Source organism: Hyperoodon ampullatus (genome assembly GCF_949752795.1).
Source record: "Hyperoodon ampullatus genome assembly, chromosome: 11".
NCBI lineage: Eukaryota > Metazoa > Chordata > Mammalia > Artiodactyla > Ziphiidae > Hyperoodon > Hyperoodon ampullatus.
The window spans coordinates 27,885,244-27,908,756 of record NC_136924.1 but is presented as its reverse complement, the minus strand read 5'-3'; the positions used below and the strand labels follow the sequence as shown (position 1 = coordinate 27,908,756).

General features: G+C 44.5%; 1 protein-coding gene across 2 annotated transcripts in view; it reads right to left on the bottom strand.

The window, feature by feature from the left end:
- Positions 1-603: 603 nt before the first annotated feature.
- Positions 604-23,513, bottom strand: part of CHST11 (carbohydrate sulfotransferase 11) — a gene marked incomplete at both ends in the record, with an annotated part of 282,436 nt that continues 259,526 nt past the window's right edge. For both annotated transcript variants that reach the window (XM_079716005.1, XM_079716006.1), the window contains one exon: positions 604-1,458. In XM_079716005.1, the coding sequence (XP_079572131.1) occupies positions 604-1,458 (855 nt within the window). The remainder of the gene's footprint in view (positions 1,459-23,513) is intronic.

The window sequence follows — 23,513 nt, the reverse complement described above, 5'->3', positions numbered from 1 at the left end:
AAAATCACTTTTCTTTCGTGTGAGGAACGTTTGGGTCGACTGAAATCAGTTTGGAATCAGTCTCTTGCAAAGGTGCCTCTTTCTATTTATTTCTAGCAGAATTTCAAGAATGGTGGTATCAACAGACAGCACAATGGTTGTTATCACAGTGACTCTCTGAGCGGTTAATAAGGAGAACATTCATGCCCCTGCACGAGCTGCTGCAAGCACAGAATGAAACATAGATTTCTTCTGCAAAGACGTGAGAATCTTGCTGCCACAAAAAGAAACCTATACAGAGACCATGTTTAAATAACTATAAATAACATTAATTAGAACTTATGGGATGCACAATTCATGGAATTCACCAGAACACAAAGAAACCTCTGAAACAGTGTTGGGGGGATTCATGTCTAAAAAACAAGGACACCCATCCTAGTCCCCTGCAAAGACAGCCGTCCTTCCCTACTAAGGATTTTAAATAATTCTCACTATGCTGCTCGCAGCATCATCCCCAAAGAAATATTAATTTACAAAATAACCCAATATCCATAGAATTCTTTTGACAAATAAAAATCTTAAATTAAAAAGCACGATTCTCGCCCCTCTCCCCACCTCCACCCTTCATTCCAATTTCAGGTAGCTTGGCACTGAGTAATTGAACATTAAAAAGTCGAGTTTGTAGACTTCGTACAGCTGCGTCTGGTGCTCTGAGCTGATGTTCTGGAAGAACTCTGTGGTCATTTCATCAGTAGTTCTGGTGGACTTGGCGTAGGTGGGGAACTTCAGGTAGCCACCCACGCCCGCCAGCCGCAGGACGTAATTGGAATCCTCCTCCAGCGTCTCGTACTTGCCTACGAGGTCATAGTGGATGTGGCACGGGTGGCAGAGAGAGTGGACGGTCTGCCAGTGTTCGTTGAAGGGCTCCTCGCGCTGGGTGTGCGGGTCTATGAGATAGGCCACGAACTCCTCGAACTTGACGTCGTCGCCCTTGCGCAGGGCCTCCTGCGTGGCGTTCTTGCGCTGCCGCCTGATGATCTTGGTGCCGTAGCGCTTGTGGAAGGAGGTGTTGTACTTCTGCGTGAACTTGTTCCGGTAGGCGGACACCAGCCTCTCGAAGGGCTCCCGCACGAACAGGAACTTCATGTAGCTTTTCAAGCGGTGGTTGATCTCGGGGATGCTGTACTGGTTCAGGGTCTTCAGGTTGGCCGAGACGTGCGCCTCGTTGGCCGGGATCTCCATGGGGTCGCTGTATTTGCCACGCCCGGTCAGGACCATCATAAGCCGTTTCCAGTTGGTGCACGCCACCTTGGGCACGTAGCAGTAGATGAGCTCGTGGTCCTCATCCACCACCAGGTGCTTCAGGTCGTTGGGGGTCAGCACCCGCCGCTTGCGGCTCGCGGCGCTGTTGGCCCGGCACGTGTCTGTGACCTGGTCGCGTCGCATCTGGTGCAGGATGGCCGTGTTGGAGAGCTCCAGCTGCAGAGGGGACACAAGAAGAATACAGACTCAGTACTTGTGTGGGATGTTTACACTGGGCCACATCCACAACACGATGGCCAGTGCGGGCCACCAAGGCAGCCACTGACAACCTAAATGGCCTGCCTCCCTTTCCAATTCTCCATCAGCTGTCGGGACTCTTTTGGTTCTGTGTTCCACCATGCTTCCTTTGGAGAGTAATGATAATGACCAACTCTGTAACTTACCCATCACCCTCTACGTGCCAGGCATTTTATTAGAGCTTCATGTATACAGTTTTTCTTTTCTCTGTACAACAAACTTGAACCGTTACTGATTCATTTAACAATACCAAATACCTGCCGCTGTGCCAGGTAGCATGCTGCTAGGCGCTGGGGGTGCAGGAATGAAAAAGTGCAACAAGGTAACTGCCCTTATGGAGCTGACAGTCCAGCTGGAAAGAAAAGGGAACTGAGGCTCAGAGATGTTACGTTACTAGCTTGAGATCACACAGCAAGAGTCAGTATTCAAACTCAGGTCTGCCTGGCAACCAAAGCTGCCCACTTTCCGCTCTAATCTGATGTCCAGTCCTCCAGTCTTCTTGATTAAAGCAGGAAGAAAGCATGGAGTTCTGGCATTTGATTGATCTATTTCAAAGCAAGGGGATCCAGTTTTTCTACAAGCCTATCACTGTGGACATCTGTTGCTTTTTGCTTCCTCAGTACTGGTGCCTTGATTTTCACCTGGGAACCTGCTTTCCTTCATTCTCAGCTCCCTTTCCTCTCAAGCTGCTGAGCTGAGAGAATGCACCCTGGAGCTTGGGGTCAGGGACGAGGGCCACCATGCAGGGAGAACCAGACTGGGGATGAAGGGAACAGAGGAAGGATGAGCAGAAAGACAAGGGGATGTATTCCCAGTGACATCATCTGAATACCTAGCTCCATATGTTGTTGAAACCAGACCCCCAGCTTCTGGGCTTTTGTTGCATTAGTCAATACAGTTGCTTTGGTGCAAAAGGCAGTTTAGGTCTGGGTTATCTATCACTTGGAACCGTAATATATGGGTATTTACATTTATTATCTTTGAGCTTTTCCTCTCTGCCATATTCGTCCACTGATCCATCCATTCAAACAAGTGTCCAGACCTCATAAAGTACAAGGCACTCTGCCCAGCACCCCTGGGAGATATAACCCTTTCCTAAAGGGCTCACAGCCTAAGAGGCACCAGACCAGAGAGCTGGCGGCCTCAGTAGGGGCCAAAGGGAAAATCTGTGTGCTCCTCTGAACTCTAGGAGCAAAGGTTTCTCCCCTAAAGGCCATTCACTCCCAATCTGAACTAGTTCTCACAGTCCACCTAGAATAGGCAACATGAGACCACACTGCCCTGGTGTGCTGCCATCTTGGTCTCCAACCCCAGAGACTCAGAGACTTCCAATGGAGTGGTGACACCCTACTGTTGTTTGGCTTAATGCCATGCCTCCATCTACCCTCTGAATGTGTAATGTGCTCTTTTTTTTTTAATTTAATTTTTTCTTTTATATCGGAGTATAGTTGATTTATAATGTTGTGTTAGTTTCAGATGTATGGATCTTCTTTTAAATATCAAAGATACTAATATTATGATTAAAGTTATAGACAGACTGGGGCACCAGGGCTATGGAATAGCCACTCTGGGGCTGCAGAGGACATGGTTGCATCCCTGACCCCGGAATGAATGGGGTCCCCATCCTTACACTCGTCTCCTGAGGTCCTTCACAGTCCAGCACCAACCTACTTTTCCCACCTCATTCCCGTTCCTCCCCCTTTTAGAACTGAAGGAAGCTCCAAAGAAACAAATGATTCACTCTTTCCCTGTTGGGCCCAGCCACTCCTATCTGGGATTCTTCCCTCTCCCTTTCTGCTGGTATAAACTGGATAATCCATGAAGGCCCAACACACTCTCCTGCCACACAAGTGGAAGAATCATTCCCTCCTCTAAACACCCTCCCCACTGAGCGTCCTTTACAGCATAATTGCCCTGTCTATTTCATGCTTGGTTTTCTCGAGTCAGGCGACCACTTGATTCACAGGGACCCAAAGCCATAGAGCCACTGCCCTCTCCAGGCTGGACTGCGGGTGGTCTAGAGTAGGGAATGCAGAGGGATCAGTGGAATCCCCCCACCCCTAAAACCACCTGCACAGGCAAGTCAGTAGAGCCAAGGGCCTGGGTGGGACCCAAGAAGCTGGCCTTGTGTTTCCAACTCTGAACCACAATCTGTACAGTTAATTCTAGAATGTGCACAGGGCAATTGGGATGGGCTTAAGTTAGGAACACTGATGAGTTTATCGGGGACCTGAGGGATATCCTGGTGGCCACTGGAGAGAAGTCATTACATCCTGCTTTAGGGCTCTGTGTCTGTCTTCTCTCATGGTTCCCACAACGATGACGGCGATGGTGATCATGAACCGGTATGAGACGACAGCAGACAGCTGGGGGAGCTACTACTCTGTGTCAGGCACCTTCACACCTTCAGATTATTTAAATACATTATCTTTAATCTTCCCAGCAATTCTCTGAAGTAGATGCTCTCACCACTGGAAATTTCCACACTCAAGGGAAGGAAGCAAACCAAGACAGACTGCTAAGGTTCTGAAAATCCCATGAGCAAACAGGAGATTCTCTTGCTACTTTGGTCTCATAAGCAACTGGGGGAAATCTCGAAGGAGTTGTCACTGCCCTCTCGATGGTTGTTCCCCTTTACAATCCTACACTGTCACTCTTCCCTTCAAGAAGTCGAGTCTATTTCTCTAGCCCCTTGACTCTGGCTGGCTGTGACTTGCTCAGACTAGCAGAATGTGTTAGAAGGGAAGATGAGCCAGTTCTGGAGCCTATTGTGAAGCCTTGTAGTTCCTGCCCTTTGTGACCACACCTTCATACCACACTGGCAAAAGTTTCTCCCTGTTGAATGCAAGTACCATGAAGTGTGAACTTTGTCTTTCCAGGGCTGTAGCTCCAGTGCTTGCAAAAGTGCCAGTCATACAGTAGACGGTCACTAAGTATTTGTTCAGTGAATGAATGAATCAGTTAATAATCTCTTCAGGGAAACTTGACAGGAAAGGGGGAAGGCCCCTCTGTAGCTAAAGAAATTTCCCAATTGTTCATAGATGTCAGAACGTTCTTTAATAGAGGCTGTAATAGGGATCCCCCAAAATTCATGGGGGACCTCAGAATGTGACCTTATTTGGAAATACGGGGTTTTTTTTGCAGATGCGATTAGTTAAACTGAAGTCATACTGAGTTAAGGTGGGTCCTAGTCCAATGACTAGTGTCGTTATAAGGAGAGAATACAGAGACACACATAGAGAAGGCCATGTGACGGCAGAGGCTGGAGTGACGCATCTACTAGCTAAGAGATGCCGAGGATTGTCAGCAATGACCAGAGCAGGGGAGGACGAGGAAGGGTGTGCGCGTGGCACCATCAGAGAGCGCGTGACCCTGCTGACACCGTGATTTTAGACTTCCAGCCTCTGGAGCTGTAAGAGAATAAACTCCTGTTATTTTAAGCCACTGAGTTTATGATACTTTGTTAGGCAGTCCTAGGGAACTAATACAGGAACCAAGCCTTCAGCCCATACCTTTGAGCAAATTGTTATAAAATATAAATGTATAAGAGAGGGTAACATTATATAAGATGATATATATATATATATTTTTTTTTTTGCGGTACGCGGGCCTCTCACTGTTGCAGCCCCTCCCGTTGCGGAGCACAGGCTCCGGACGCGCAGGCTCAGCGGCCATGGCTCATGGGCCCAGCCGCTCCGCGGCATATGGGATCTTCCCGGACTGGGACATGAACCCATGTCCCCTGCATCGGCAGGCGGACTCTTAACCACTGTGCCACCAGGGAAACCCAAGATGATATTTTTACATAGAAGAGCAAGGAAAGGGTATTAGAGCACTAAGTAGAAAGTGGGTAAGATCTGCAATCAGAAGACCTAGGCTTGGGCAAGACCCTTAACTTTTTAAGCCTCGGTTCTGTCATTTGCAAAATGGGAATAGTGCCACCTACCCTGCAGGCGTGTTGATTAAATCAAATAAAAAGTATGGGTTGGCATTTAGATAATAAGATCAAGTCTAGTTCAGAATTTGGACAAGGTATGGTACACTGAAGGCAGTTAACATATACGCATTCTTTTTTTTTTTTTTTTTTTTTTTTTTTTGAAATATACATTTTTATTATGAGAAACTTTCAACAGCATATTCCTAAGTCCTCCCTCTGTGTTTATGTAGCACTTTATTTATTTTATTTTATTTTTTTTTTAGTTTCTGCTTTATAACAAAGTGAATCAGTCATACATGTACATCTGTTCCCACATCCCTTCCCTCATGCATCTCCCTCCCTCCCACCCTCCCCATCCCACCCCTCCAGGCAGTCACAAAGCACCCAGCTGATCTCCCTGTGCTCTGCGGCTGCTTCCCACTATCTATCTACCTTACGTTTGGTAGTGTATATATGTCCATGCCTCTCTTTCGCTTTGTCACAGCTTACCCTTCCCCCTCCCCATATCCTCAAGTCCATTCTCAAGTAGGTCTGTGTCTTTATTCCTGTCTTACCCCTATGTTCCTCATGACATTTTTTTTTCTTAAATTCCATATATATGTGTCAGCATACAGTATTTGTCTTTCTCTTTCTGACTTACTTCACTCTGTATGACAGACTCTAGGTCCAACCACCTCATTACAAATAGCTCAATTTCATTTCTTTTTATGGCTGAGTAATATTCCATTGTATATATGTGCCACATCTTCTTTACCCATTCATCCGATGATGGACACTTAGGTTGTTTCCATCTCCGGGCTATTGTAAATAGGGCTGCTATGAACATTTTGGTACATGTCTCTTTTTGAATTATGGTTTTCTCAGGGTATATCCCCAGTAGTGGGATTGCTGGGTCATATGGTAGTTCTATTTGTAGTTTTTTAAGGAACCTCCATACCGTTCTCCATAGTGGCTGTACCAATTCACATTCCCACCAGCAGTGCAAGAGTGTTCCCTTTTAACTGAAGGCAGTTAACATATACGCATTCTTTTTTAAATTAATTAATTAATCCATCTTTGGCTGCGTCGGGTCTTCCTTGCTGAGAGCGCGCTTTCTCTAGTTGCGGTGAGCGGGGGCTACTCTTCGTTGCGGGGCGCGGGCTTCTCATTACCGTGGCTTCTCCTGTTGCGGTGCACGGGCTCTAGGTGCGTGGGTTTCAGTAGTTGTGGCTTGTGGGCTCTACAGCGCAGGCTCAGTAGTTGTGGCACATGGGCTTAGTTGCTTCACGACATCTGGGATCTTCCCAGACCAGGGCTTGAACCTGTGTCCCCCGCATTGGCAGGCAGATTCTTAACCACTGCGCCACCAGGGAAGTCCCTATGCATTCTTCATGAAAGAAAAAAAAAAAATCCAAGAAAGAAGGCCAGAAATCTCAAATTTCACCAGCTCTATAATTTCGTTGCAGGCCAGCCCTAGGTCATGGAGTTCAATTAATGTTTAGTTTGAATGGTAAAACTCTAACTTTTGCGATTTCTGAGCAGATGTATTCATCACCTTAAGAAGAGCATTCATGCCACTTAAAAAACCAAACCCAAACCAGAGCTGTCCTAAAGGAAATAGGACTAGGAAGGAAAAAGGGCCTGTCCATTTTGTCCATTTGAATCACTACTGGACAGTATTGAAGGCAATAAATTGCTAAAGGAGCAGAGAAACAAGGGGTCCTCCATCTTTCCCCCCAGCTTTTTTCAGTTGGAAACAATTTTCTGGCCGTTTGAATCCCCAGGGAGGTACCACGTCAGATAATATTGCACTCAGGACCACAGAGCCATGAAAAATGGAAACGATACCACAGCGTCATTTTACATCCAATTGCAGAGACAGAAAATAACTCAAAGGGGCTTTGGAATGTGGTATTGTGGTTTCTTTCTCTTCCATTTCCTCCTTCTCCACGGCAGTTGAGGTGGCCAATCTTGCACCTGCTGCAATGAGGCAGCACAATTTCCCTCAGGAGGACCTTGGGGCACAGATCAAGAGAATAAGCATATTCCCAATCCTGAGACATATTCTCAATTCTTTCTCAGAGGAAGGAATTCACCCAGGCCTCTAGTGTTGATTTTTTTTTAACAAAATATTTTGTTTTTATTTTAACTTTTTATTTTAAAACAATTTCAGGCTAGTGTTGATTTAACTTATTTAAAGTATAATGGTACTAAAATATGCATTAACCTGACGGATGATGATGTTTTACTGGAACCAAAGTCCTGCTAGAAACGCACAGGGCACTTGCTGTCTATGCCGGGATAGGCTCTTTGCAGTGTGGCATTCCTCTTGTATGTGGCTGCTCAACTTTCCCACCACTTTCTCATTTCTATTTTTTTTTTTTCGGTTCGCGGGCCTCTCACTGCTGTGGCCTCTCCCGTTGCGGAGCACAGGCTCTGGACGCGCAGGCTCAGCGGCCATGGCTCACGGGCCCAGCCGCTCCACGGCATGTGGGATCTTCCCGGACTGGGGCATGAACCTGCGTCCCCTGCATTAGCAGGCGGACTCTCAACCACTGCGCCACCAGGGAAGCCCTCTCATTTCTAGTTACTGTAAAATCCAGCACCCTCTAACATCATTTGACCTTTACTTGGTCCAAATGCATCATTTATATATTTTTTGTCTCTGCCCAATTCTAATGAGCCCAAGACAATAAAAATTGAGTTACACGTTACTACCAAGACCATCAATGAACACATGTGCCATAATTTCACATGGCAGGACTAGGTGTGGCCCTGATAGTCCAGAAATGCTTTAACATTTTTTCAAAATACAAATAAGAATACAAAATAAAAATATAAAATTAATACAATTATCAGAACTCAGATCCCTGGGAGCTATATCTGTGGACCCCTTGTATCTTGGTTTAAGAAACCTGGATTAAGGGGAGCCCTGGACAGGTCAGAGGGAAGAGAAGAATGCTTCACCATCATGGCCAGGATAGGGCAGGAGAGATTTCGGATGGCGGCCTGGGCTGTTGCAGATATCTCCATTTTTGTTATTAGGACCAACCGCATGTTAGAAATTGTAATCAGGTAAGCAGTGATTTCTAACCTTAAAGAAAATGCAGATCTGGTCATGTCACTTCCACACTTGTCCCCAGTCAGGGTTCACAGGAGCTTTTGTAATGGTCCCAACTCTTGAGCAACTAACTGGTTCCCTGAGTATCAGTTTGACATCTATCCAGGAAGAGGAGGGAGTGAAGAGCATTTCCTTGGTGAACAGCTTGCTTCCTTGTCACGGAGAGAAAACATCTGTCTTCTCCAACCATGCTGTATCAGTTTTACAAAGAGGGCTTGTTGTTCTGATAATTATCTGAGCTTGAGATCAATCTCTTTCCTTTTTCACTCCCTTTCTCTCCCCTCTTCTTTCCTTTCTCAAAGGTATCTGAAGAGACCATAACAAAGGACATATGTGTAGCATAAAACTGAAAGAGGAAAAAACAAATGTACTAAAAGGGCTGTGACTGAGGATCTTCTTTGGTGGTGGGCTTCCTCGTAGTAGGGACAAAAGGGGAAACGGGATTAAGTCTCCTTGCTTTTGTTCTCAGAAAGAAGTAGCATTCCAATTGCTTGGGACAGAAAATATACGCAGTGTTAGGGACTCAGAAATTTGAGTCGAGGAGGGAGATTCTTGGATTCAGTGTGTCCATGCTGGAATATTCAGAGGGTCGCTTTCTTCGTGGGAGACGAGTAGCACGCGTCACTATCACCTGTGTCCACAGGGCCCTTCAGCATTCATGGAGCACTTTCACACACCGTCCCACTTAAAGATCCCAGTGGGACTTCTCCAGAACCTACTAAAAGAAAGTTTATATTCAGCAGAACGGCCCGTACTTCCGACCATGTGTCATCTTCTTCTGGGCTGGCTCTGCCAGGTATTACCAATAATACCTCATGTGAATGGTTCTCAACCTTGAGCTTGCATGGCAATCACCTGGAGGGCTTGTTAAAACGCAGTTTGCTGGATCCACCCCAAGTTGCCAATTCAGTACGTCTGGGACGGGGCCTGAGAATCTGCATTTCTAGCAAGCTCCCAGGTTGTCAGTTTGTTAGGGCTGCCATAACAAAATACTACAGACTGGGTGGCTTAAGCAGCAGAAACGGATTTTCTCAGAGTCCTGGAGGTGCGGGCAGGGTTGGTTTCCTCTGCGGTCTCTCTCCTTGGCTTGCGTATGTCTGCCTTCTTGCTGCCTTTTCGCATGGTCAACCCTCTGTGCATCTTTACCCCTGGTGTCTCTTCCTCTTCTTCTTCTTCTTTTTAAATTATTTATTTTTTGGCTGTGTTGGGTCTTCGTTGCTGTGTGCGGGCTTTCTCTAGTTGTGGCGAGCAGGGGCTACTCTTTGTTGCGGTGCGCGGGCTTCTCATTGCGGTGGCTTCTCGCTGCGGAGTGCAGGCTTCAGTAGTTGCAGCACGTGGGCTCAGTAGTTGTGGCGCACGGGCTTAATTGCTCTGCGGCATGTGGGATGTTCCCTGGACCAGGGCTTGAACCCGTGTCCCCTGCACTGGCAGGAGGATTCTTAACCACTGCGCCACCAGGGATGTCCTCTTCCTCTTCTTATAAGGACACCAGTCTTACTGGATTAGGCCCACCCTAATGGCCTCGATTTAATTCAGTCACCTCTTTAAAGGCCCTATCTCCAAATACGGTTATGTTCTGAGGTGCTGGGGGGTTGGGACTCCAGTATATGAATACTGGGGGTGGGGCACAATTCAGCCCATTACACCAGGTGATGCTGATGCTGCTGGTCCGAGGACCACACTTTGAGAACCACATCTTTTCACTATGAGGAAAGGACGGCAATCTAACATCTTTCACCAGTTCAAGCTATTCTTAACTATAGAACACAGAGCCAAGTTCGTCGTCTGCTGCCAGGCAACTCCTAGGTCTACCTCCAGCTGCAGCCTCGACTCCCCTCACCTTCCTTTGATCTCCCAGGAGTATAAATCAGGTCAGAGGAAGGCTGAGTCTAGGAAACCGTGAACATGGCCAGAGGCTCCGGGCTGTGTCCTGCGTTCTCACTTAGATGTCTATTTTTAATTTGGACATTTAAAAAAGGCAACTGTAATTAGCTGAAGTACCAAATTTAGGGACTGTTTGAAAAAGTCTTTAAAACTTCACTACGTTTCATCTTAAAAGGAAGGAAAGCACATTTCCCTTAAATTACAACATCTTTTGTGGTGTTTACAGTTTCTTTCAGACACAAGGACCCAAACTGAAGGAGGAGCAGCTGGTCCATTTTACTGTCCTGGGTGGAGGAGATGCAGAGGAATGGAAACCCAGAGATAAAGGTAAATGTAAAGGCATCAAGAGAGTGGGGTTGGCAGAATCTGTCATTAACAACTGCCTGCTTGGGCCCAGCCTCAGGTTCTCCACTTGCAAATCCTAATACAAGACCCCTTCGAGCATCTTGGGGGCACTGCCATCATCTTGCTGATTTCAGAACTGGAGGAGGGAGAGGAAAACCTGGGGATCTGGTTTGCTATGATTCTATTATATTTCCTTCTGGTCCAGTAATTCCTAAACTCACAAGAAAGGCTAGTCATGAGGAATCCCTGAAGAAACCACATCCACAGCAAAAAAGAGGCCCACATTTATATTAGCTACCATTTCTTGAGCACTTACTATGTACCAGCCACTTTTAATCCTCACGGTCTAGGGGATAGGTATCATTAGTGTTCCCAACTTATGAATGAGGAAACTGAGGCGCAGGGAGAATAACTTGCTCAAGATCAAGGAGCTAGGAACTGGGGTTGGTTTTGAATCCAGGCAGCCTGTGCTCTGAGCCCCTGCACCGTGCAGCCCCCCAGGATCTAGCAGCTCCTCCTGGGAGTTACCGTCTCCAGGGCAGCTGCTGGAGCCACGCGTCTCCATCCTGGCAGCTCACAGGGGAGCTTTAAAGACCACTGAGGGCTGGGGCCCACCCCAGAGATCTGATGTGATTGCTTTGGGTGTGGCCAGCTCCCTGGGGATTCGAAAGCTGCCCAGGTGGGAACCATGTCTTAGAGGCTCCAATGCCAGCAGCTATATAAACTAAATCATGGAGTGGACTTGAGTAATGACCCGTGTGTGATCTTGGGCAAATTTCACCTTCCTGGTCTTCAGATTTGAAATTAGGGGCTTTCCATCCTGTAGGGCCAGAGATCAAAGGTCTAGAAGGCCACAATTCTAACGTCTTTGGCTGTGTCCTTAGAGAACCACTAGGAATTCTATAATGCTTAAAAACTTTTATGTTTAGAAAAGAAAGGAGAAAAACATTGAGCCTTTAAAGAAAGAATCTAGTCTGAACCTGTTGCAAAACTTAAAGGGTTTAGGAAAGAATTGATTCCACATTAACTGACATTAGCATTGCCAGGGAAACTGGTTTCTTTTTTTCTTTATTTGAATTGAAGTATAGTTGATTTACAGTGTTAATTACTGTTGTGCAGCAAAATGATTCAGTTATATACACACACACATATATATATACATTCTTTCTTAAAATATTCTTTTCTATTATGGTTTATCATAGGATATTGAATATAATACCCTGTACAATATAGTAGGACCTTGTTGTTTATCCATCCCATATATAAAAACTTACATCTGCCAACCCTAACCTCCCATTCCATGCCTCCCCCAACCCCCTCCCCCTTGGCAACCACCAGTCTGTTCTCTATGTCTGTAATTCTGTTTCATAGATATGTTCATTTGTGTCACATTTTAGAGTCCACATATAAGTGATATCATATGGTATTGTCTTTCTCTTTCTGACTTATTTCACTTAGTATGATAATCTCTAGTTGCATCCATGTTGCTGCAAATGGCATTATTTCATTCTTTTTTTTACGGCTGAATAGTATTCCATTGTGCTGTATATATGTACCACACCTTATTTATTCATTCATCTGTCAGTGGACATTTAGGTTATTTCCATGTCTTGGCTATTGTGAATAGTGCCGCTATGAACACAGGGGTGCATGTATCTTTTTGAATTATAGGTTTGTCTGGATATATGCCCAGCAGTGGGACTGCTGCATCATATGCTAGTTCTATTTTTAGTTTTCTGAGGAACCTCCATACTGTTTTCCACAGTGGCTGCACCAACTTACATTCCCACCAACAGTGTATGAGGGTTCCCTTTTCTCCACACCCTCTCCAGCATTTCTTATTTGTAGACTTTTTAATCATGACCACTCTGACTGGTGTGAGGTGATACCTCATTGTAGTTTTGAGTTGCATTTCTCTAATAATTAGCAATGCTGAGCATCTTTTCGTGTGCCTATTGGCCATCTGTATTTCTTCCTTGGAGAAATGTCTCTTTAGGTCTTCTGCCCATTTTTGGATTGGGTTGTTTGTTCTTTTGTTGTTGAGCTGTTTGTATATTTTGGAAATGAAGGCCTTGGTCACATCGTTGGCAAATATTTTCTCCCTTTCTGTAGGTTGTCTCTTTGTTTTGTTTATGGTTTCCTTTGCTGTGCAAAAGCTTGTAAGTTTGATTAGGTCCCATTTGTTTATTTTTGCTTTTATTTCTTTTGCCTTGGGAGACTGACCTAAGAAAACATTGGTATGATTTCTGTCAGAATGTTTTGCCTATGTTCTCTTCTAGGAGTTTTATGGTATCATATCTAATGTTTAAGTCTTTAAGTCAGTTTGAGTTTATTTTTGTGCACGGTGTGAGGGTGTGTTCTAACTTCATTGATTTACATGCGGCCGTCCAACTTTCCCAGCACCACTTGCTGAAGAGGCTGTCTTTTTCTCATTGTATATTCTTGCCTCAGGAAATTGGTTTCTTAGGATTTCAACTTGTCACTAGGGAATCACCTGTTTAATAATAAGGACTGAATCTCTACAGGAGCTTTTCCTACCTTTCCAAAGCAAAAAGAAAAAGGAAAAGGTGCAATGGATGGGAAGCATTTTGAGCCCTGGAAGGTGAGGCAGTGGTGCAGGAGACCCTGGGTGATGGAGGGCCCAGAGCTGGCCTCTAGATGCAGCCCCCCAGCTAGGCTCAGCTGACACGGCCACAGGTGAGCTAAGGCTCTGAGCTGCGTTTTAACCTTGGGTACTTTGAGGGCAGAAACAAGCAAGCAGAGGGTTAAGGTACTTCTTTTGTATCAGGGTTTAAATTTGGTGACCTGGGTTAGGGTCACAAACTCGAATGCCCTCTGGAGCCAGCAGGGAGTCCCTGAGCCACTGAAGGTGGGAGACGCCACTTAAATCTTGCTCATGTTGTCGTGAGGGAATGGGGACCTTGTCTTTTGGGATGTTTCAAATTCTCAAGAGAAGCCAGAAAACCCGATTTTATGTGTCATCTGCATTCTCAAATGTTAGCTACAATCAAAAACTAATTTTTTTAGTAGCGTTTAAAATTCTTTTTTAACTTGTCTGGGCTGGATCTGCGCGGGGGCCACCAGTTGGTGCCCTCACCCAGGCACTGGACGGTGGGACTAGTAACGAGGTGCCCTCTTGGAAAGGGCTGTTCTGAGCTGTGCCCACCACTGCCTCCCACCCAGCTGCCCTGCTCAGTTAACCGAACCGTAAGCAGTTGAGGGGGGAAAGAGTCAGGTGGAACAAGCCAGACTGCAGAAGCTCAGAATGCAATTAGGAAAGCTCACGACCAGCAGTGGTTACTAAGAGGCACCCCTGGGACCTCAGCTCTGCCCACCCACTCTTCTTTGTAATACCTCCTTCTAACACTCTCATCACAATCTATGTATTTTGCATGTCTCTCCCTTCTAGAATGTAGACTCCAAGAGGGCAGGTACTTTTTACTTTGTGTTCATCCTCATATCCTCGGTGCCTGGCACATACTAGACACTCAAAGCTTTGTTGAATGAACAAATGGATGCATGCATGCATACATGAATGAATGACTTGGGGGTGGGGTGACAGGGATTTTAAAGGCCACAAAATGGCTGATGAGGCTGCACGGGCTTCCTGGTGCCTAAGTCTGCAGCCCCAGCCCATCTTCCCATGGAGGGTTTCCGGCAAAGATCCTGCAGCTGCAATGCAAGAGCTTAGTATCATCAGCCCAGAGGCCGGAGGCCAAGAGACAAGCAGCTGGGGTGCTTGGTGCCGGGTGGAAATGGGCTCAGGGTGCCTGCAGTAGCCTTTGACGTGGGGGGTGGGGGGTTGGGAACTGGCACTTTCCACCCGAAGGGTGAGACCAGGAAGCAGGATCACTTGAGGGCGCCGGTGCCAAGGGCTCCCTTTCAGCCTGACCAGGTGTGGCTGCAGGGGCTCATTTCCATCTCAGATCAGCTGTTCAGGCTTCCGGAGGCCTGGGCAGGGTGCGGGGTGTGTGTGTGTGTGTGTGCAGGGATGGGGATGCTGCTGCCAAGCTGGACCGGCGTCCGATGAATGGTGGCCCGGAACAGGGACAATGGCAGGGAAGGGATGTGCCTCCCATGTGCTCGGGAGGCTGCGTTTCCTGGGAAAGCAGAAGTCGGAGGGCAGGTGGAATGTGCACTGCTGACTGATGCTTTGGGACCCTCGGAAGTCACTGCTGGCAGGAGGCGGGGGGAGGGTTCCACTGTGCAGCCTCCAACGGCTCACCCCTCTCCCAGCCTGAGGTGGCCGACGGCACCCCACCCACGTGGGCCTCCCAGAGGGCGATGCTCTTCTGAGGCAGGGGGTTATGACCCCCCAGCTTCTCCTTCTGGTCTCTCCCTCCTTGGGACCGACTGACTTCACTGGTTCTTTCTGATTCTCTTCCTAGACTCACCAGAATGTTCTACTGCTCATATTTTACCCAGATCACTTGACCTCCTCAGGTCTTAGTTACCCCATCTGTAAAATGGGGACAACAATAGTGTCTCCTCCTCAAGGTTGTTTAGAGGATTCAGTGAGAGCTTACAAGGAAAACACTTAGCACTTCTCTTTATCACTATAAATATTACAGAGGGTAGCTTCCAAAGTGGCCGACAGTATAGTGAGCACATTACCCTGCCTCTCCCGTAGCCTAACAGCACATCTCACTCTTTATGTAAGAATCACAGTGGGCGCTTGGTGAAATATGGATTCCTAGATGCCACCTGGAGAAATTCTGACTCAGTGGGTCTGGTTGTTCTAGGTACCTGCTCCTGACGGCTGCCCCAGGATGATTCTACCAGGCCGATTCCAAGGTTGGTGATCCTGTGTCCCATTTTGAAAACTGATCAGCTGTCACTTTTTATTTTATTTATGTTTTTTTGTGGTACGTGGGCCTCTCACTGTTGGGGCCTCTCCCGTTGCGGAGCACAGGCTCAGCGGCCATGGCTCACGGGCCCAGCCGCTCTGCGGCATGTGGGATCCTCCCAGACCGGGGCACGAACCCGTGTCCCCTGCATCGGCAGGCGGACTCTCAACCACTGCGCCACCAGGGAAGCCCCAGCTGTCACTTTTACATGAACAGGTTCTGCAGTTAACATCTAACACATGTGTCATCTATGCAAAACGCCTGGCTCACGGCGATTCAATATCTCACTGACGTCAGAGACAGAAGCAATTGGAGGTCTAAAGAGCCATTTTCTAGCTATAGAGAGATTAGCTATTAATAAGTATTAACAGACTGTACAGTGTGCATGGAATTTCAGAGTCAGTGAACTATGGATTAGGAGACATCCCCAGAGGTCAATTTATTTCTTAATCAAGTAGCATGTTTCAACGATATCCCATTTCCCTATTGTTCAAAGGGTACATTCTCTTAGGCTTTCATGTCTGCCTGGTGTGTGTTTCCTAGCGAGGGCAAGGCTGGTCTTTCACTAGGAGGGGAGGTGGAGCCAGCTCTGAGACAGGAGCTCAAAGCCCTCCTCCCCACCAGCCACAGACCTGGGGCCCCAAAAGAGCCATTTTCACCACCTTCACCCAGACCCCTTTGTCTCAAGCTGCTCCATCCCAATTATGGTTATAGCGCCGTGAACAATGTGAGTTCAACTTATTTCCCTCCTCCAAGGCCATGAGGACAGGGCCTGGGTATCTCTGTGTCCCAAGTGCCAGGCACTCAGTGCCCAGTACTTGCAGGACTTAGAAAAGAGTGATTAGCTTTGTGCCAACGTGTTAATGCCTTTCAAATACTAAGACTTTGTCGGTCTCAGCTGCTTTACTACCTTTTCCCTCGTTCAAGAATGGCCCATTCGGGAGGATAATGAAAGTGCCACAGGAAGGCCATCATTGAGTGTTACAGGAACAAGCATGTCTAAATTCACAGCTGTTTAGTGAGAAACTTAAGAACCTGGGCTGCTTCTCAGTCACTTCTGGGGACATACATACAAATACACATAATGGAGCCATACATGACATCATGGATTTGGACCAGGGACCCACAGATGAATAAGACCTTCAAGTTAATGGCATCGTAGGTGGGCACGTCCTTCTGTTTTTAGAGTTGCAGAGTGATTTTACAGCCCTAGAGCCCCTGGAACACAGAGCTTCAGAGTCGGAAAATACCTTTGTGATCACCTGATACCACGTTCTGATTTTCAGATGGCAACACTGAGGCCCAGAGATGTTAACCCATCCACCCACTCCCAGGAAGTGGCGAAGCTGGGACCAGAAACCGAGTCTTCTGACCCTTTGTGCTGCTGGACTGTACGGTGAAAAGAGGAACCTTCAGCAGCTCTTGTCCATGGCACAGGGATGGATCCAGGAACAGAGTGATGGGTGGGCCAGCCCAAGTGCCACCTACATGGTGCTAAAACATCTCTGTGAGATGCAGCAAACAACCCTGCTTCTAGCAACCTAAGGAGTATCATGTGGACTCATGATCCGTGGAATTTCTGAAACCGAACTACTGTTCAGAGACCTTTTTTATTATTCAGTATAGGGAACATGGCAAAGGTCCCCCTGGGCTGGCTTGATTGAGGAATCCATTAAAGAAAAGTGAAGCAAGAATTGGGAAAAGTCTTAATGATTTTTTAAAAAGAACAGTGACTCTGCTGTTTGCAGATGACAGGATACTATCCATAGAAAATCCTAAAGATGATACCAGAAAACTACTACAGCTCATCAATGAATTCAGTGAAGGTGCAGGATACAAAATTAATACACAGAAGTTTCTTGCATTTCTATATAATAACAACAAAAGATCAGAAAGAGAAATTAAGGAAACAATCCCATTTACCATCACATCATAAAGAGTAAAATACCTAGGAATAATACCTAAGGAGGCAAAAGACCTGTATTCTGAAAACTATAAGACACTGATGAAAGAAATTAAAGATGACACAAACAGATGGAAAGATATACCATGTTCTTGGATTGGAAGAATCAATATTGTCACCATGACTATACCATCCAAGGCAATCTACAGATTCAATGCAATCCCTATTAAATTACCAATGGCATTTTCCACAGAATTAGAACAAAAAAACTTTTAAATTTGTATGGAAACACAAAAGGCCCTGAATAGCCAAAGCAATCCTGAGAAAGAAAAGCGGAGCTGGAGGAATCAGGCTCCCTGCCTTCAGACTATACTACAAGGCTACAATAATCAAAATAGTATGGTACTGAGTACCTCCCATCAGAAAGCTTGCACAAGCCTCTTAGATAGCCTCATCCACCAGAGGGCAGACAGCAGAAGCAACAAGAACTACAGTCCTGCAGCCTGTGGAATAAAAACCACATTCACAGAAACATAGAAAAAATGAAAACATAGACAAAATAAAAAGGCAGAGGACTATGTACCAGATGAAGGAACTAAAACCCCAGAAAAACAACTAAATGAAATGGAGATAGGTAACCTTCCAGAAAAAGCATTCAGAATAATACTGAAGATGATCCAGGACCTCAGAAAAAGAATGGAGGCAAAGATCGAGAAGATTCAAGAAATGTTTAACAAAGACCTAGAAGAATTAAAGAACAAACACCTAAAAGAATTAAAGAACAAAGAAACACAGAGATGAACAATACAATAACTGAAATGAAAAATACATTAGAAGGAATCAATAGCAGAATAACTGAGGCAGAAGAACGGATAAGTGACCTAGAAGACAGAATGGTGGAATTCACTGCCATGGAACAGAATAAAGAAAAAAGAATGAAAAGAAATGAAGACAGCCTAAGAGACCTCTGGGACAACATTAAATGCACCAACATTCCCATTATAGGGGTCCCAGAAGGAGAAGAGAGAGAGAAAGGACCCGAGAAAATATTTGAAGAGATTATAGTAGAAAACTTCCCTAACATGGGAAAGGAAATAGCCACCCAAGTCCAAGAAGTGCAGGGAGTCCCAGGCAGGATAAATCCACGGAGAAACAGGCTGAGACACATTGTAACAAAATTGACAAAAATTAAAGGCAAAGAAAAATTATTAAAAGTAACAAGGGAAAAACAACAAATAATATACAAGGGAACTCCCATAAGGTTAACAGCTGATTTCTCAGCAGAAACTCTACAAGCCAGAAGGGAGTGGCATGATATATTTAAGGTGATGAAAGGGAAAAACCTACAACTAAGATTACTCTACCCAGCAAGGATCTCATTCAGATTCGATGGAGAAATCAAAAGCTTTACGGGCAAGAGAATTCAGCACCACCAAACCAGCTCTACAACAAATGCTAAAGGAACTTCTCTAAGTGGGAAACACAAGAGAAGAAAAGGACCTACAAAAACAAATCCATAACAATTAAGAAAATGGTAATAGGAACATACATATCTATAATTACCTTAAATGTGAACAGATTAAATGCTCCAACCAAATGACACAGGCTTGATGAATGGATACAAAAGCAAGACCCATATATATGCTGTCTACAAGAGACCCACTTCAGACCTAGGGACACATACAGACTGACAGTGAGGGGATGTAAAAAGATATTCCATGCAAATGGAAATCAAAAGAAAGCTGGAGTAGCAATACTCATATCAGATAAAATAGACTTTAAAATAAGGAATGTTACAAGAGACAAGGAATGACACTACATAATGATCAAGGGATCAATCCAAGAAGAAGATATAACAATTATAAATATATATGCACCCAACAGAGGAGCACCTCAATACATAAGGCAAATGCTAACAGCTATAAAAGAGCAAATAAAAAGTAACACAATAATAGTGGGGGACTTTAACACCTCACTTACACCAATGGACAGATCATCCAAACAGAAAACTAATAAGGAAACACAAGCTTTAAATGACACAATAGACCAGATTTAATTGATATTTATAGGACATTCCATTCGAAAACAGCAGATTACACTTTCTTCTCAAATGCGCACGGAACATTCTCTAGGATAGATCACAACTTGGGTCACAAATCAAGCCTTGATAAATTTAAGAAAATTGAAATCACATCAAGCATCTTTTCCGACCACAACACTATGAGATTAGAAATAAATTACAGGGGAAAAAAATGTAAAAAACACAAACACATGGAGGCTAAACAATACGTTACTAAATAACCAAGAGATCACTGAAGGAGTCAAAGAGGAAACCAAAAAATACCTAGAGACAAATGACAACGAAAACACGATGATCCAAAACCTTTGGGATGGAAACGTATGGACACCAAGGGGGCAAAGCAGGGGGTGGTGGTGGGATGAATTGGGAGATTGGGACTGACATATATATACTAATATGTATAAAATAGATAACTAATAAGAAGCTGCTTATAAAAAAATTAAATTAAATTAAACAAACAGACAAAAACCCAAAACCTATGTGATGCAGCAAAAGCAGTTCTAAGAGGGAAGTTTATAGCAATACAATCTTACCTCAAGAAACAAGAAAATTCTCAAACAATCTAACCTTACACCTAAAGGAACTAGAGAAAGAAGAACAAACAAAACCCAAAAGTTAGTAGAAGGAAAGAAATCATAAAGATCAGAGCAGAAATAAATGAAATAGAAACAAAGAAAACAATAGCAAAGATCAACAAAACTAAAAGCTGGTTCTTTGAGAAGATAAACAAAACTGGTAAACCTTTAGCCAGACTCATAAAGAAAAAGAGGGAGAGGCCTCAAATCAATAAAATTAGAAATGAAAAAGGAGAGGTTACAATGGACACCACAGAAATACAAAGCACCATAAGAGACAACTACAAGCAACACTAGGCCAATAAAATGAACAACCTGGAAGAAATGGACAAATTCTTAGAAAGGTATAACTTTCCAAGACTGAACCAGGAAGAAACAGAAAATATGAACAGACCAATCACAAGTAATGAAATTGGAACTGTGATTAAAAATCTTCCAACAGGGCTTCCCTGGTGGCGCAGTGGTTGAGAGTCCGCCTGCCGATGCAGGGGACACGGGTTCGTGCCCCGGTCTGGGAGGATCCCACATGCCGCGGAGCGGCTTGGCCCATGAGCCATGGCCGTTGAGCCTGCGTGTCCGGAGCCTGTGCTCTGCAACGGGAGAGGCCACAACAGTGAGAGGCCCACATACCACACACACACACACACAAAAATCTTCCAACAAACCAAAGTCCAGGACCAGATGGCTTCACAGGTGAATTCTATCAAACATCTAGAGAAGAGCTAACACCCATCCTTCTCAAACTCTTCCAAAAATTTCAGAGGAAGGAACACTCCCAAACTCATTCTACCAGGCCACCATCACCCTGATACCAAAACCAGACAAAGATACTACAAAAAAAGAAAATTACAGACCAATATCACTGATGAATATAGATCAAAAATCCTCAACAAAATACTAGCAAACAGAATTCAACAACACATTGAAGGGATCATATACCATGACCAAGTGGGATTTATCCCAGGGATGCAAGGATTCTTCAATATCAGCAAATCAATGTGATACACCATATTAACAAATTGAAGAAGAAAAACCATATGATTATGTCAATAGATGCAGAAAAAGCTTTTGACAAAATTCATCACCCATTTATGATAAAAACTCTCCAGAAAGTGGGCACAGAGGGAAGCTACCTCAGCATAATAAACACCATATATGACAAACCCACAGCAAACATCATACTCAATGGTGAAAAACTGAAAGCATTTCCTCCAAGATCAGGAACAAGACAAGGATGCCCACTCTCGCCACTATTATTCAACATAGTTTTGGAAGTCCTAGCCATGGCAATCAGGGAAGAAAAAGAAATAAAAGGAATCCAAACTGGAAAAGAAAAAGTAAAACTGTCACTGTTTGCAGATGACATGATACTATACATAGGTAATCCTAAAGATGCCACCAGAAAACTACTAGAGCTAATCAATGAATTTGGTAAAGTTGCAGGATACAAAATTAATGCACAGAAATCTCTTGCATTCCTATACACTAACAACAAAAGATCAGAAAGAGAAATTAAGGAAACAATCCCATTTACCATTGCAACAAAAAGAATAAAATACCTAGGAATAAACCTACCTAAGGAGGTAAAAGACCTGTACTCAGAAAACTGTAAGACACTGATGAAAGAAATCAAAGATGACACAAACAGATGGAGAGATATACCATGTTCTTGGATTGGAAGAATCAATATTGTGAAAACGACTATTCTACCCGAAGCAATCTACAGATTCAATGCAATCCCTATCAAATTACCAATGCCATTTTTTACAGAACTAGAGCAAAAAAATCTTAAAATTTGTATGGAGACACAAAAGACCCCAAATAGCCAAAGCAATCTCCAGGGAAAGAAACAGAGCTGGAGGAATCTGATCCCTGACTTCAGACTATACTACAAAGCTACAGTAATCAAGACAACATGGTACTGGCACAAAAACAGAAATATAGATCAATGGAACAGGATAGAAAGCCCAGAGAAAAACCCACACACCTATGGTCAACTAATCTATGACAAAAGAGGCAAGGATATACAATGGAGAAAAGACAGCCTCTTCAATAAGTGGTGCTGGGAAAACTGGACAGCTACATGTAAAAGAATGAAATCAGAACAGTCCCTAACACCATACACAAAAATAAACTCAAAATGGATTAAAGACCTAAATGTAAGACTGGACACTATAAAACTCTTAGAGGAAAACACAGGAAGAACACTCTGACATAAATCACAGCAAGATTTCTTTTGACCCACCTCCTAGGGTAATGGTAATAAAAACAAAAATAAACAAATGGGACCTAATAAAACTTAAAAGCTTTTGCACAGCAAAGGAAACAAAAAACAAGCCGAAAAGACAACACTAAGAATGGGAGAAAATATTTGCAAATGCATCAATGGACAAAGGATTAATCTCCAAAATATATAAACAGCTCATTCAGCTCAATATTAAAAAAACAAACAACCCAATCCAAAAATGGGCAGAAGACCTAAACAGACGTTTCTCCAAAGAAGACATACAGATGGCCAAGAGGCACATGAAAAGCTGGTCAACATCACTAATTATTAGAGAAATGCAAATCAAAACTACAATGATGTATCACCTCACACTCGTTAGAATGGGCATCATCAGAAAATCTACAAACAACAAATGCTGGAGAGGGTGTGGAGAAAAGGGAACCCTCTTGCACTGTTGGTGGGAATGTAAGTTGATACAGCCACTATGGAGAACAGTATGGAGGCTCCTTAAAAAACTAAAAATAGAATTACCATATGACCCAGCAATCCCACTACTGGGCATATACCCCAAGAAAACCATAATTCAAAAAGAGTCATGCACCCCAGTGTTCACTGCAGCTCTATTTACAATAGCCAGGTCATGGAAGCAACCTAAATGCCCACTGACAGATGAATGGATAAACTAGATGTGATAGGGTTTCCCTAGTGGTGCAGTGGTTAAGAATTTGCCTGCCAATGCAGGGGACACAGGGTTCAAGCCCTGGTCTGGGAAGATCCACATGCCACTGAGCAAATAAGTCTGTGCACCACAGCTACTGAGCCTGCACTCTAGAGCCCAGGGGCCACAACTACTGAAACCCGTATGCCTAGAGCCCGTGCTCTGCAACAAGAGAAGCCACCACAATGAGAAGCCTGCACACGGCAATGAAAGAGTAGCCCCGCTCGACGCAAGTAGATAAAGCCTGTGCACAGCAATGAAGACCGAACATAGCACCCCCCCCAAAAAAGAGATGTGGTATGGTACACATATACAATGGAATATTACTCAGCCATAAAAAGGAATGAAATTGGGTCAT